This window comes from Rhinolophus sinicus, chromosome X (genome assembly GCF_036562045.2).
Source record: "Rhinolophus sinicus isolate RSC01 chromosome X, ASM3656204v1, whole genome shotgun sequence".
Classification (NCBI taxonomy): Eukaryota; Metazoa; Chordata; class Mammalia; order Chiroptera; family Rhinolophidae; genus Rhinolophus; species Rhinolophus sinicus.
The window spans coordinates 68,761,891-68,776,058 of record NC_133768.1 but is presented as its reverse complement, the minus strand read 5'-3'; the positions used below and the strand labels follow the sequence as shown (position 1 = coordinate 68,776,058).

General features: G+C 43.2%; 2 protein-coding genes across 3 annotated transcripts in view; both read left to right on the top strand.

Annotated features, from left to right (window-relative positions):
* BTK (Bruton tyrosine kinase) overlaps positions 1 to 4,204 on the top strand; it is a 32,775-nt gene extending 28,571 nt beyond the window's left edge. Inside the window, exons 16-19 of one of the 2 annotated variants that reach the window (XM_019716678.2) lie at positions 769 to 833; positions 1,443 to 1,561; positions 2,086 to 2,243; positions 4,008 to 4,204. In XM_019716678.2, coding sequence (XP_019572237.1) covers positions 769 to 833; positions 1,443 to 1,561; positions 2,086 to 2,243; positions 4,008 to 4,079 — 414 coding nt within the window. In that variant the 3' untranslated portion in view covers positions 4,080 to 4,204. The remainder of the gene's footprint in view (positions 1 to 768; positions 834 to 1,442; positions 1,562 to 2,085; positions 2,244 to 4,007) is intronic. The other variant, XR_012493263.1, reaches the window with a different exon arrangement.
* A 1,194-nt stretch (positions 4,205 to 5,398) lies between these two features.
* Positions 5,399 to 9,437, top strand: TIMM8A (translocase of inner mitochondrial membrane 8A). The gene is made up of 2 exons (XM_019716680.2): positions 5,399 to 5,637; positions 7,183 to 9,437. The coding sequence occupies exons 1-2, from the start codon at positions 5,506 to 5,508 to the stop codon at positions 7,342 to 7,344; spliced, it is 294 nt and encodes a 97-aa protein (XP_019572239.1). The 5' UTR covers positions 5,399 to 5,505; the 3' UTR covers positions 7,345 to 9,437.
* Positions 9,438 to 14,168: the final 4,731 nt, after the last annotated feature.

Here is a 14,168-nt window from a genome sequence, read left to right as displayed (position 1 = left end):
ACCAAGGAAATGGGGGGGTCTTTCAGGGGCAGACGGGCAACACTGCTTCCCAATGGGACTGCTCCTGGCACAGAGCCATCATTTGGTTACATCACAGTCACAAACTGGGGACCTGTGGATGGATTTTTTAAATGTTATATATTAGTTAGCAAACAAAAAGAAACATTTCACATTAAAAAAAAAAACCCTGAATGTCCAGCTTCTCTTGAAAATCTAGACTATCTTGTAACCCTGGATCCACAATCTCATAGGCCATCTAACAGTGGGCTGGAGCTGAGGAGCAGCTGCCTCCCTTACACCAGCAGCATGCTCTCCACTTTCTCGCAACCTCCGCCCACCCCCCTTCACTCTATCACTGCCTGCCTGCTCTGGAGGCATCAGACTTTTTGCTCCTGTTTATTTCAGCCAGGCCAAAGCTCAAAGGGCCCTCGTCCCACTGGCAGAAAAAGAAAACACACTTGTCTTCTGTTGTTGTCCCTTAATTCGCTCAGCATTTCAGTGCAGGAAGGGGTGTCATGGAATTGTCAATGTGAATGAAATCATTGTTCACGTCCTCAGTGTCTTATGACTTCACAGCACATGGCTTTCCATGTGGTGGAAATGCATCACCATTGCTCAGTGGCATCATGTGACTCCTGTTAGGTGGCAAGGTGTCTCTAATTGAAGGTGATGAAGCCGTCCTGGCTTCATTTCCCTGGTGGGCAGAAGCTTTGTGCCTTTAACCTATGTGCCAGGGATGGAGTCTCACTGCTATCCGTTGCACTACAGGCAGCTCGAAACTGTTTGGTAAACGATCAAGGAGTTGTTAAAGTATCTGACTTCGGCCTGTCCAGGTGAGTGTGCCTTTTTCATCTTTCCCTCTAAAGGTACAAATAGCACAGTACAAACACGAGGAGGCGTTATAGTTTTCAATCCTCTCCCTTTCTTTTTTCTCATTCTAGTCTTTTCCCAACATTTTTCTATACCTTTTCTTTCTCTGAATGATTTAAATCACTTCTTTCATCCTTTTTATTGTTATATCCTTTTCTTCTCCTTTTTCCCCACCCCTCTTTTTTTTAAGTGAATCTTCCCAATACCTTATTGTGATCTGTTAATCCTGTTGACTTTACTCCATCCTGCCTTCTTTCCTAATCAGTGTAAGTACCACTGACAATTGCAGAATAGAAGGAAGGGGAAGAGAAAAAATGAGAAAGGAAAACGAAGAGGAAGGGACTACGTATTACATCTTATTTCACTCAATCCTTGCTGTAACTATATTGTTAATCAGGAAAGCTAAATCAGACATAAAAATAGGAATATATTAAAAATAACATTTGTAAAAGACACTGGCTGGCCTGTAGGCATGTATGTATTTGTACAACTCTTGTGACTGTGCCAGGAAAACTTAAGCAAATATCAAGCTCTTCAAATCCGAACCATAACAAGTCCTGAATCCTTTGTAGGTATGTTCTGGATGATGAATACACAAGCTCAGTAGGCTCCAAATTTCCAGTCCGGTGGTCTCCACCAGAAGTCCTTATGTACAGCAAGTTCAGCAGCAAATCTGACATTTGGGCTTTTGGTGAGTGGATAAGATTAAACAGATTATGCAGCTCAAAGGAGGAGGAACACAATGGGGAAACTGACACTTTGCAACCTGCACAGAGAGATTATTTTTTCTTGCTTTAATTCACCTAAGCTTTAGGGAATGCCTACTATGTCAGGCACCACAGGGTTTCTGAGGATAAAACCAGTAAACAAGACACGATCCCTGCCTTCTTAGAACTTACAGTATATTGACGGGAACCAACCGTTCAGTATTCGACAGCTTCTGAATACTGATTATGTACCAGGGACTCTGCCAGACCCTACAATCACAAAGACAAATAAGATGCCGTCTCTCTCCTGGAGGATCTAATGGTGCAGTGCAAACCCTGATTACCTCCAGTGTGGTCAGTACTATAGCAGAAGTTTGATCAAAATGCAAGACACACAGAGGGGGGAATCAGCTGAGTCTAATCTTTGAGGTTGCTATAGGAAGACTAGGATCTCTACTACCAAAAAAGACTGCAAACTGACTTAATACTTTTCTCCCCCATTTTCTAGGGGTTTTGATGTGGGAGATTTACTCTCTGGGGAAGATGCCATATGAGAGATTTACTAACAGTGAAACCGCTGAACACATTGCCCAAGGCCTGCGTCTCTACAGGCCTCATCTAGCTTCAGAGCGGGTATATACCATCATGTACAGCTGTTGGCATGAAGTAAGTGTTTTACTGGGACCTCTTAAATTATTTCTTTGAACCTCCTTTCCCATTTAGCCGGTCAGGCCCCCAGTCCCCACTCTCCCTGGCTGCATGGAGCTGTACACATTCTTAGACCTCTGCCTGCACCCCAATCCTTTTATAGCCAGAGGCTTTCCCAGGCCCACTCCAGTCTCACTAGAGTATTATTAGCAGACCCCAATAGCAACTGAGCTTTAGGGAGAGGTGTTGCCCTGAGACCATGTCACCTAGCCTACCCAGGCAGCCAAAGGCACTCGGACAACTACATATATAGACATTAAAAAAGAAAAGTCATTAAAATTTGTGTTGATTCCTTTGGGAGTCTTTGACCCTTTCTTCTACTTTACTAACTGCCAACCTTCTCTGGCTGTGGTCCTAAGTGAGATTTAAAAACAAACAAACAAACAAAAACAACCCTATGACTTGAAAGGAAACTAAAGTAGGTAGTGATCTATTTTTTTAAAATGTGGTGCAATATGGGGCATGCGGTATTTTGAAAATAAGGAGCCTGTCCCACTATTACTAAAATGCTTTGCTGCTCTCTCCTTGGGTTCTTCCAATGGTGCCTTCTCCATTTTTCAGTAGCTACTTGGCAACCTTAATTTGGCAACCTAAATCTCTCGTAGGAAATAAATGTTCAGCTCTTAGTTCTGCCCTTCTAAAATAAGAAAAGTGTCCAAGAAGCGCATGTGAATCTGGAGCCCTTTTGGTGGCATGAAAAATTGAGGATCTGAATTAGAGCATGGCACATTTCCCTTCAACAAGTGACGGGGGTCCCAAAGAAAGTGTAGAGAAAGGGAGGACCCCATAGAGCCATTTTCCTTCTCTCTCCTCAGGATTCAGGGTGATTGGCTATGCTCCCTCCAAACTAGGGTACCCTCACTCTGCTAGTCAGCTGTTTCAGATGGGCACTTTCTCCACGGCCTGTTTAAAGTAGCAGTCTTGAAACTGGCTGCACATCAGAATCCCTGGGGAACTCTTAAAACTACAGATGACTGGGTCTTATCCCCAGAGATTCTGATTAGGTGTATCTGGAGAGGGACCCAGAAATGTCTTCTTAAATTTCCCAGGAAATTCTGATACTCAGATAGGTTTGAGAACCACTGATTCAAAGGAACAAGAAATTGATGGCTTTTTGATTCTGATGCATTGAGACCTTTCTGGCATGAATATGCCCTGAATCACCACATACCTCAGGGGCTTATGGACTATGGCTGTCACAAAGAGCCTTAGTCTGGAGACCAGACAGTGGTAATGAAAGGTCCCAGGTACTCAGGATCCCTGCCCAGTGATGCCGCCGGTGGTCTTGAAATGTTCGTTCTTTTGTTAACTTTGGCTATGAGAATGATAGAAACAGTGTTTGAAACCAAACTAAAAATTATCAGAGTTTATAGGATTTCAGTTCTGTCGACCACTTAAACTTTTTTGGTAGCCATTTTCAGTTGAGGAGCCAAAATAAGAATGCATTGGTGTACAATTATGTAACGAATTTGCCCTGTTTTAATCAATATGTTTGTCAGTTTAATTTGCAAATTGTCCTCATCACATTAATGACCTGAGTTACTAAAGATGGAAAGTGCACAAGGATTTTATGGAGCACTACTATTTTTCCTTTTTTGTAATCGACAGGTTATGTTACTGGGCATAGAGTATATACTTAAACACTTGCTGCTTACTCACTGCATTTCCCTGAAATTCTGGATTCTAGCCCACTAAACACTCTTACTTTTTCTTTGGTTTTAGAAAGCAGATGAACGTCCCACTTTCAAAATTCTTCTGAGCAATATTCTAGATGTCATGGATGAAGAATCCTGAGCTCGCCAATAAGCTTCCCAGTTCTACTCGCCTCCACAAGCCCCAATTTCACTTTCTAGGAGGAAAACCCAGGCTACCGGCCCTGGAGCCTTTGTGCTCTCGCTGAATACACAAAGGGCCCTCTCTACATCTAGGACTGCCTCTTTTTTTTGATTCCCTGGGATAGTACCTTCTGAGCAAAGGAATTGTTGTGCCTGGTTCTGTCCCCCAGAGAGGAAATTTCCCAAGAGTATTAAGACAGACTGAAATTGGAATGGAAACAGTTTTGGGGAGGGAGGGATGTAAATAGCCTCACAAGGGGTCCAACAGCTCTTTGGGTAGGCATTAGAGCCTGGGGGGAGGAAAGCCAAATTTGGCCAGAATAAAAATGGGAGGGGAGGGTGTTTTGATAAAATAAAATTAGTGGAAAGCATGAAGATTTCTTGCTATGTCGATTAATCATGCAGCCTCCCCAGCCTCCCTGAAGCGCCTCAGTGTTCCGGATAACTGTTGTGTGGATTGGCTTGGCATATTCCTACCTTGAGAACTGGACAGGATCTTTAGCATTTAACCCTTCCGGCTCTTGGAATCAGAGACGAACTCACAAGCCAAAGCACAGTGCATTGCCTGGCACACAGTAGGCATGCAGTTTTATCGGAATAACGCTGACAGTTGGGGACATATTCTGCCGGAGCCTCGTTTCCCCACATCAGGAGAGGAAAATCATCAAAGAACTAGAGCCAGGGGCCCAGGACAGCTAAGAGACTGGCCCAGCAGTCCCTGCCGGGCACCAACACGGCTGCTGGCAAAGCGCTGGCCAGTTTAGAAGCCAGCAGATGCGGGGTTGTTTGGCCGGCCAGTAACGGGCCACGTGGTCTGCAGCAATTTCCTTTTTTTTTTCTTTTCTTTTTACTTAATTCTTTTCTTTTCGGAATAACGTCTGGACAGCGCCCAGGCCCTGGGATGCAAGCCCTGAGACCTCAGTGCGCAGGCCCGGCGCTGCCACGCGGATCGCCGAGCAGGGAAGGGGGCGCAGGTGGGAGCGGGACGCGGGGGCGGCCGGGAAGAGCGCCCGGGGGGGGGGTCAGGGAGTGGGAGCAGGGCCGGGGGCGCGAGCGGCACTGGAGCGCGCGGGTGGCCCGAAGGAACGTCGGGCACGGGCAGAGGCAGGGGGCGGGGCTAGGGGCGCAGATCGGAGCGGGACACGGGGACAGCCGGGGGCCCGAGGCGGCGCTGGGGACGCAAGCGGGAGCGAGGCAAGTGAGCGACCAGGAGGCGTGCAGAGCGGGGGTTAGGGGTGGGGCTCAGGGGTGGGGCTCGCGCAGGCGGAGTGCGCTCACGGGGCGGTCCCCGAGGCCGCGGGTTGTAGTTCCGGTTCCTTGGCGGAGACACGTGAAGGTCGGTGAGTTGGTGCGGAGTTCATCTCGGCACGCGTGGCCGCGCTGGGATGGATTCCTCCTCGTCTTCTTCTGCGGCGGGTTTGGGCTCTGTGGACCCGCAGCTGCAGCATTTCATCGAGGTGGAGACTCAGAAACAGCGCTTCCAGCAGCTGGTGCACCAGATGACGGAACTTTGTTGGGTGAGGAGCCTGGGGCCGCGACCTGGGCACTGTCTATACCTACTTTTCCCCAGTCCTTGACCCGCGGGACTCGCCACGACGTCCGGGATTCGGGGAGGGGGAGCACCCGACAGCACCCCTTGATACCCTTAGGTTCCTCAGGCCGAGCTGGATGGGACAAAGGGTGACTCCGCTTCTGAGGGGACTGTCACTCTGGACTTCAGCTTTGTTGGTGCAGAGGACTGGTGATCGTAGGACCGGGGATTATGCTGCTGTCCCAACCAGCACTTTAGGCACCTGAGGTTGAAGCTGTCTAGTGCTGGTCAGCGAGACTGATGAGAGCACCCCAGTACTGGGTTCTTATTTTTGGAACCCCGAGTCCCAGGGAGTGAGTGACTCTCCTGTTTCGGGATTCCTTGGGGTTTGCCTTCATTATCCAGTTGCTCAAACCGTCCCCTGGCAGAAATGAGTGGCTGTAGCTCACTAACTGTAACATACACACTACTGGGTTACAGTTACTGTAGCCCACTAACTGTATCAGACACACTTACTTGCCTTCTTGTTGCATGGTTGTATAATGTCAAGCCATTTTGGGTCTGAAGGTTGAGGAATTGAGTATGCCTTGTGAGGGGACTTTGGCAAAAGGGCGGAAGACATTTACAGCTTGGGATCAGAGTGTTCCCTGGCTGCCAAGGACAGCATAACTGCACTGCCCTGACACACACAATTCACAGAATTCAGAGGCCAAGGGTAATTTTTCTTGGAAGCGGAGGGTCTGAGGCTTGTGTACACAGCAGAGAATAATGAAGAAAATTCATTTGAACTGTTTAACTTGAACTATATACATTCGTCAGTTTTCATAGTTCTTTTTCCATAAACTTGCGATATTGCTGGACTCCGATCCTTAACACATGCTTACTTAACTCTGTCTTGGACAGAGTGCTTTGATTCTTTTTAAAAAATCTGATTCATTACATTTGGGCCAGGAGTGGGGTGTGATTAAGGACTCCTCTATAAGAATTGGTAAGCATTTGGAAAATGCATACAGTTTCCCATTCATCTTGAGGAGTCAAGAACCTCTGGCTTAAGTAGACAAGGTCACTTAATTACAGATTCTCAGGTTCCTTTGGAAGGTTTTAAGGTGTCTTGCTGCAGTGATTTATCCTTTCAACCTTTTATTCTGCAGTTAAAGGCATTTGATGCATTTGACATTGTGGAGTTGTAACCAAATTCAGCAAAGGGTTAATTCACTTGTATTTTGCCATTTTCCTTGTTCAGTAATATCTCAGCTCCACAATTTTCTGGCCCTATGACTTTAGGCAAAATATCTGTGCCACAGCTTCCCTCTTTGTAAAATGAAGATTAATAATATTACCTATTCCATAGAGTTACAAAAATTTGAGGTAAGGCTGTAAAAAATTACCACAAAGTAAGCTGCTGCCAAATGTGAACTATTATTAACATATCAGATACTGTTTTTAAGTGGAGTTTATTTCCTTTAGGCAAGAAGTTACCCCCTCTTTCTTCCCAAGTTCCCTTCATGATTCTGTATTTTGTCCTGAGCAGGAGAAGTGCATGGACAAGCCTGGGCCAAAGTTGGACAGTCGGGCTGAGGCCTGTTTTGTGAACTGCGTTGAGCGCTTCATTGATACAAGCCAATTCATCTTGAATCGACTGGAACAGACCCAGAAATCCAAGCCAGTTTTCTCAGAAAGCCTTTCTGACTGATTTTAGCATTACCTTTTTGGAAAAGGAAGGTAGTTCAAGAAATGAAGAGTGGTTGATGGAATGATTGAAGAAAAGGCTGTGGGGTATTGGCTCCTACTCTTGTCACTCTTGGGACGCCCTGTCATCTGAGAATGACCAAAGACCAATTTTTTGTGTGTTTGGGGTTTGAGGGTCATATGTGTATTTGGTTTTTTTAAATGTTAATCTTGTGAAAACAATTGATAGATGAATGGAAAACTTTACTAGATGCATATTACTGTATGTGGGACTATGTTTTTCTCAAAGTCCCATTAACTGCTTCCTATAATTTGGGTAGTGGAACTGCTTTCTATAATTTGATAGTGGGACCACATGGGTATAATCTGTCATTTGTGTGGATTCAGTGCTCATTTCTGGGGACATTGATGTACAGCTTTGTGTCTCTGAGAAAGGGCAGCAATGGGGGAAGAATAACTTGGTACTTAACTGTAGACCTCCTTATCTAGTGTTTTGACCATCAGTGTTGGGGAAAAAAATTATGGAATGTTCATACAATTCAGCTTTCTAAATTATCTCCCTTCCTTATACTGTGATTGAGGTAGTACAGGCAGCCTCAATGTCCAGAGGCCTTTAGTTATAAAGGAATCTAGCCAGTGAACATAATTCTCATTGCTAAACTGCCACAAGGAAGAAAGAAGTTAACTTACCCTGTGTATCAGGGTCCAAGAAATTCAAAGATATGCCTAAATAAGTTATAAAGATTTAGGCCTGTCAAAAACTAACAGCAGTTTCAGGTAGAGGTGCATGCCTAATGTTAATCAGTATAGATTCCATTTACTGCATTCTTTTGATCACTGAAATAAAAGCTTCTACAAGATTCAACTCTGTGATTGAGAAGGCTTTCTATTCTGGTTATCACCAGTACCCTGGAGAGATTTCGGTGTGGGCTGGTTCCAAGGCTGAAATGTAGTCAGTCTGGGTACCTGCTCTGTGCAGGTACAACACAGTATTCCAGGGATATCTGACCTTTTTGTGAGAAAAGAGATCCTTTAGATGAGATATGGAGGGAAGGAATTCAGTGCTGACAGTCAGTTCTCTGAGTGTAGTAGGAGAGTTTATATTAACTGGTTCTCTTCTTCAGATCCTAGTAGACTGGAGTATAGACCTAGAGTGGAATTGCTTGTTGGGTGCCTCTAATGCGGATCCATGAAAGTTGGGGAAATACACATTTTTAGAAGCCTCAAGTCCTTTTTACTTTTCCCCATATAGGCACGACAAGGACATTTTTAAAAATCCTGATGACAACAATTCAACAAACATTTTCAGTGCTTATTTTTTGCCAGACACTGTTTTTGGTGCCAGGGATTCAGCAGTGCATAAAAACAAATCCCTGCCCATGTGTGGCTTATGTTCTAGTGAGGGGAGTCAGGCAACAAACACGTAAATATATCAACATAATAAGTGCCATGGAGAAAAAGCAGTGTTAGGGAATGTTTGTGGGGTATTGTTATTTGAGATAAGATGGTGAGAGAAGGCCTCCTTGGGATGGTGGTCTTTTCAGCAGAGACCTGAAAGAATTAAGTGACCAAGCCACGTAGGTATCTGGGAGAAGAACATTTCAGGCAGAGGTGATGGCAAGTCCAAAGGCCCCAGGGTGGGAGATGAATGCTATGATGTTAAGGTAGAACAGTCAAAAGGTCAGTATGGCTGGAATGAAACGAGTGAGAATGATGAAGTCAGAGAAATGCCTGAGACAGATCCGGGCTGGGGGGTGGGGACATGTGCTACTCATGTAGGGCTTTGTAGGCCATTGCAAGGACATGGCTTTTATCCAGTGAGATGGGAAGCCATTTGAGGGTTTTTAGCAGACAAGTGATGTGATACAACAATTTTTAGGAGGGCTGCTGTGTGAAGAACACGTGCATGGTAAAAAAAGAAGTAGCAGCACCAGAGCAGTGAGAATAATGCTATTTTGAAGTCCAGTAGAAATCAGGCTTTAGGGTAGGTGTCTGGCATATACCTTATATCTATATGCCCCTATTTTTTTCCCCTACAAAATTTAATGTGTTCATGTAAAACCTCAAATCGTAAAGTAAAGTTCCTTTGGTGTTTTACTTGTTCTTCCTTCTTATTATATATTATTTATTTTATTACTATATCGTTATTCCTCCTTACTCTTCCTTCATCTAGTGTTATTACATTTAGACACAAACTTACATGTCTGTTTCACAGTATTATTGCTTTCTCAGCTCATACACATAATGAGAAAGAGGGTCTCAGATTCATACAATATGCTTGAGCACCAAGGATATGTTTGACACTACTAGGCACCAGACAATGGGAAAGAAGAGGCAGAACATTTGCCCTCATCCTCAAGGAGATTAAGTACCAGAGCAACAATGTGAGCTTCTGTTTGTTTTGTCAATCTCAGAAATTTATGTTCACAACCTTGACAGAAAGGTGGTATTATCAGCCCTGATGACATTCAAAGTCCTCATTTCAAATATTCAGAGTAGGACACTCAGGACTCAACTGTAAAACAAGAGGATTGGATTATCAGACTCTTCCTGAAATGAAATCTTTCTTAGAAGCCTGCCTAATTTATAAAATAGCAAAGCAAAGCTGCTGCGACGGGAATCTGGAGGCCTGCCCACTTTTGTCGCATGCCGCCCCCCCAAACCCCATGCCCTCACCCTGTGGTGCCTAAGGCACGGTCTTAGGACCTCTAGGCTTTTACCAAGCATACTGTGCAAATGAACCAGGGGATCCCTAAGGCCCCTGCCCATGAGTCCATGAATGAGCATTAGGGATGACAGATACAAGGAAATCAAGCACTTCATATTTATGGTAACAAGTCTCCATAAGGAGTTTGAATTACAAAACGTAACAAGTCAATAAACCCCCTGCAAAATAGCCTTTATAAGGAAAGCAGTCAATGGTCCTTTAAAAATTTCCCTCAAATCAGTACCTTAATAAAAAATCTTGGTCTAGGGAGATTTTATTCCAAAGACCACCCAGTAGTGCCTCTCAAGTCGCTTCATACTCAGCCTCATTATTGTTGGCATCGTCTGGACTCAAAAGAGGCTGATGGAGAAAATTCTGGTAACCTTCAGTTTCATTCCATGGAAAAGTGAGGATGTTGTTTAGATTTATTGCTCTCCAGTCAAAGGACAACAGATACAGGTACAGACCAAAAGGGACGTTTCAAAAGGTGTGGAGGAAGAAAGGCCAAGGACTATGGTAAGGAAACCACAGGCAGTACCACCGAAGCTGTTGAGGGCCTATGGTGCTTTTCTTTGAAATGAGTGGCAGAGCAGGTGGGGACAGCAGCAGGGAAAAGGAAATACTACCTGGGAATGACTGCATAGGTACTGAAAATATCAAAGGCCTTGTTCAGATAGGTAACTCATTTGAATGCTTACACAAATCACAAGACAAATCAAGAGTATCCCGCCCAGGGCTGGTTTTGTGATACGCTTCCCTAAAACAGCTTCTTCAAAGCAATGCCCAAACTTGATACCTGACATGGAAAGTGAACCAGCAGAAAAGCAGATAAGAATGTACACCAGGAGGTTGCTCTGGCGATCATGAGGTCACACTATGAAGACGGCAAAAAAAGATGAATCCTCTGATAAGAGAAAATAATTGAATTATTAGTTTTAGTACTTACATAAGAAACCCTAAAGCAGTTTGGCAATGAAATCATTACATTCTGTAGTAACTTAGCAAGTGACCAGCATTTGAGCAATTAGCCATTTAATATATTAACTAATGAAATTTGTGTATCTAAAGCTACATCTTGCGAAGATCACTCTCAAAAAGGCAAATACAGTATAATTATGGTACTTTCAGCGACACAGAAATGCATAGAAGGGACAATTAGGATATAGCAAACCACGATTCAGATATACCAATCAGGAACACTACAACAAAAGGGCCAACAGAATTTTAAGCTATAACTGCATTATGATAATAGTTATGCTTTATCGGGGGTATGTATACTGTTTGCCACACACTGTACTAAGTATTTTGCATGGATCATCTTTTTAAAAATTACACAAACTCTGAGAGGAACTATTATCATCATGCCCATTTTATAGCCGGGGAAGCTGAGGCTCAGAGAAATAAACTTATTCAAGGTTACACAGGTAATAAGTTGTAGGTGGAATCTGAACCCAGGCAGTTTACTCCAGAGCTTATGGTCTGAACTACTATACTAAATTGCCTCTTAATGTGTATTTAAAGATAGGAAGTAATGTTTCTTTAAAAGTCAGGGCCAAAATGACTAGAACATTTCATTCCAGAGATAGCATGGTATAGTGGAAACAGCATAAGTTTTTTAGAGTTAGCAGAACTGGGTTCAAATCCTGAGTCTGCCAACACCTATGTGACCTTAGAGAAGTCACTTTACCTCTTTGATCTTCAGTTTCTTTATAAAATTGAGATGGTAATACCTACCTTACAGGGATGAAAAATGAGATCACATGTAAAGTGCTTCGCATACTGTAGATGCTTTAGCTGATGATATTTATTATTACTACTTTTTAAAAAAGATTTTCTTGGGGAAGGGGAACAGGACTTTATTGAAGAACAGTGTGTACTTCCAGGACTTTTTGCAAGTCAATTTATCCTTTCAGTCGTAGTTGTGGAGGGCGCAGTCCAGCTCCAGGTCCAGTTGCCGGGGGCGCAGTCCACCGTCCCTTGCGGGAGTCGAATCGAACTGGCAACCTTGTGGTTGAGGGCCCACTGGCCCATGTGGGAATCGAACCGGCAGCCTTTGGAGTTAGGAGCATGGAGCTCCAAATGCCTGAGCTACCGGGCCGGTCCCCTATTTATTATTATTAAGAGAGCTGAGCATCTTTGACAACCCTGGCAGAGTCATTATCTGTGAGAACAAGAGAAATGCAAGAAGTCACTTAATGAAGCTGACTAATGGATGAAATGGCACAGCTAATGGAGCATATAATAAAAATTTTGAGTTTAGTATTGCGATCAGTGGAAGCTACAGGAGGATTTTAAATAGTGGAGTAATAAACTATTTGCACTTTTTTACAAAAGTACTACACACGTTTTAAAATGTTCAAACCTTATAGAATTGCTTAAAATAAATGAAAGTCCTCCCCTTACTCTCACATATGCATTTAGAAAGATCACTTGAGCAGCTATGTGGTAGCTGGATTAAGGCAGAGAATAGTAAGAGTATTTCACTAATTCAGGCAAGAGAATATGGAGGATTTAGTTCAGACAGTGGAAGTGCAGATGAACAGGAGGGGACATATTAGGAATATGGGGGCGCTGTGAGAGAGAAATATGGAGTAAAGTGGAAAGGAAGTAAAACAGATGGTAGGAAAGGAGGTAGCGTATAGAATAATGTGCCAATGAGAGGATGCCGTGGGGTTCAAAGGGCAGCAAATGTGACTGGAAGAGAGGAAGATAACAACTGATCACGTTGAGCAGGCTACAGAGAAGATACACAAATGGCTCTCCCCAGTTCCATAGCTCCAGAGTCTGGGTAACGCCTGAAATTGGTTATTGTTGCCTTCCAATTTAAAGAACATAAGCATACCCCCAAAGTCAGAAATACTTAAAAGATTACTCACAAATACAGTGTTCTATAAGCTTTTATCAGGAAAAGTTAGAAATGAGCCAAAAAGGGAAAAAAAGATAAAATGTCACTTGAGTTATAACACTGTGTTTTGATGAGGAAAGGAGGAAGGAGTAGAAAGACAAAAAGGAACAAAGAACAGAGTGGGGAGTCAGAGACTCAGCAGTAGTATTCGTTAAACTGTACTTCAGACCTGTAGTTAATTCCTTAAGGCTTAAAACCATTTGCTACATAACATGACTAACCTGTGTACTGAACCAGTATTGTTCACATTAAAAATCTAATGTGGTCACGATATTGCTAGGTATACCTTATTACTACAAAGGAAACCTCATCAACACTGCCTAGTTCTTTTTCTAAACAACTATCCTTCAGCATCATTGTGTGGCAGGATATACCACCAGGTCAAAGGAGATGATCCTCATTTTTCAAGCACTTTCTTTTTTTCCCCTTCCTTCAGGCAGGTCCCAAGGATGCGTTCTTTTCTTCTTTTCTAAAAGCTGCTAATACCTTTGGGTTCTTCTTCCCATCAATTTAACTATTACTCCTAATTCATCCGTTCTTCCTATTCAAGACAAGCACATAAGCCCTTAACATGTTAATGGTTTTGCTTTGAATCACTATGGGGAAATAGATATGGGACAACTCACAGAATAAATACGGGGGAAATTGCAAAGGTCATGAAATTTTACAAATTTCTAGCAGTCAACTCTGATTGACATTCCCTTCCTTATTGATGCGGTGATTACCAAGATCTCCCTTGGTCTTTATTCCTAACTGGGCTTTCAGCAAGCTTTCCCACTTCACGCAAAACTCAGAAGCCACAAAATAAAAGGTTGTTGATTTTGTCCACATAAAAAAATTCTGAACAGCAAAACCTTCCATAAGCAAAGTTAAAAGAAAAAAAATGGGGAACACATATTTGAAACTATTTTTCCAGTTTTTATTTTATTTATTATTTATTTTTCAGGTGTACAGCATAGCAGTTAGACATTTATATAATTTACGAAGTACCCACTACTAGTTCCCACCTGGACATAGTTATTACCATATTATTGATTATATTCCCTATTTGGATTTCTTTATCCCTTCACCTTTTTCACCCTGCCCCCCAAACCCCTCCCATCACCCCAATACATCTAGTACCCATCTGACACCATACATAAATGCATAGTTATTACAATATTATCAACTATATTCCTTATGCTATACCCTACATCCCCATAACTACTGTGTAACC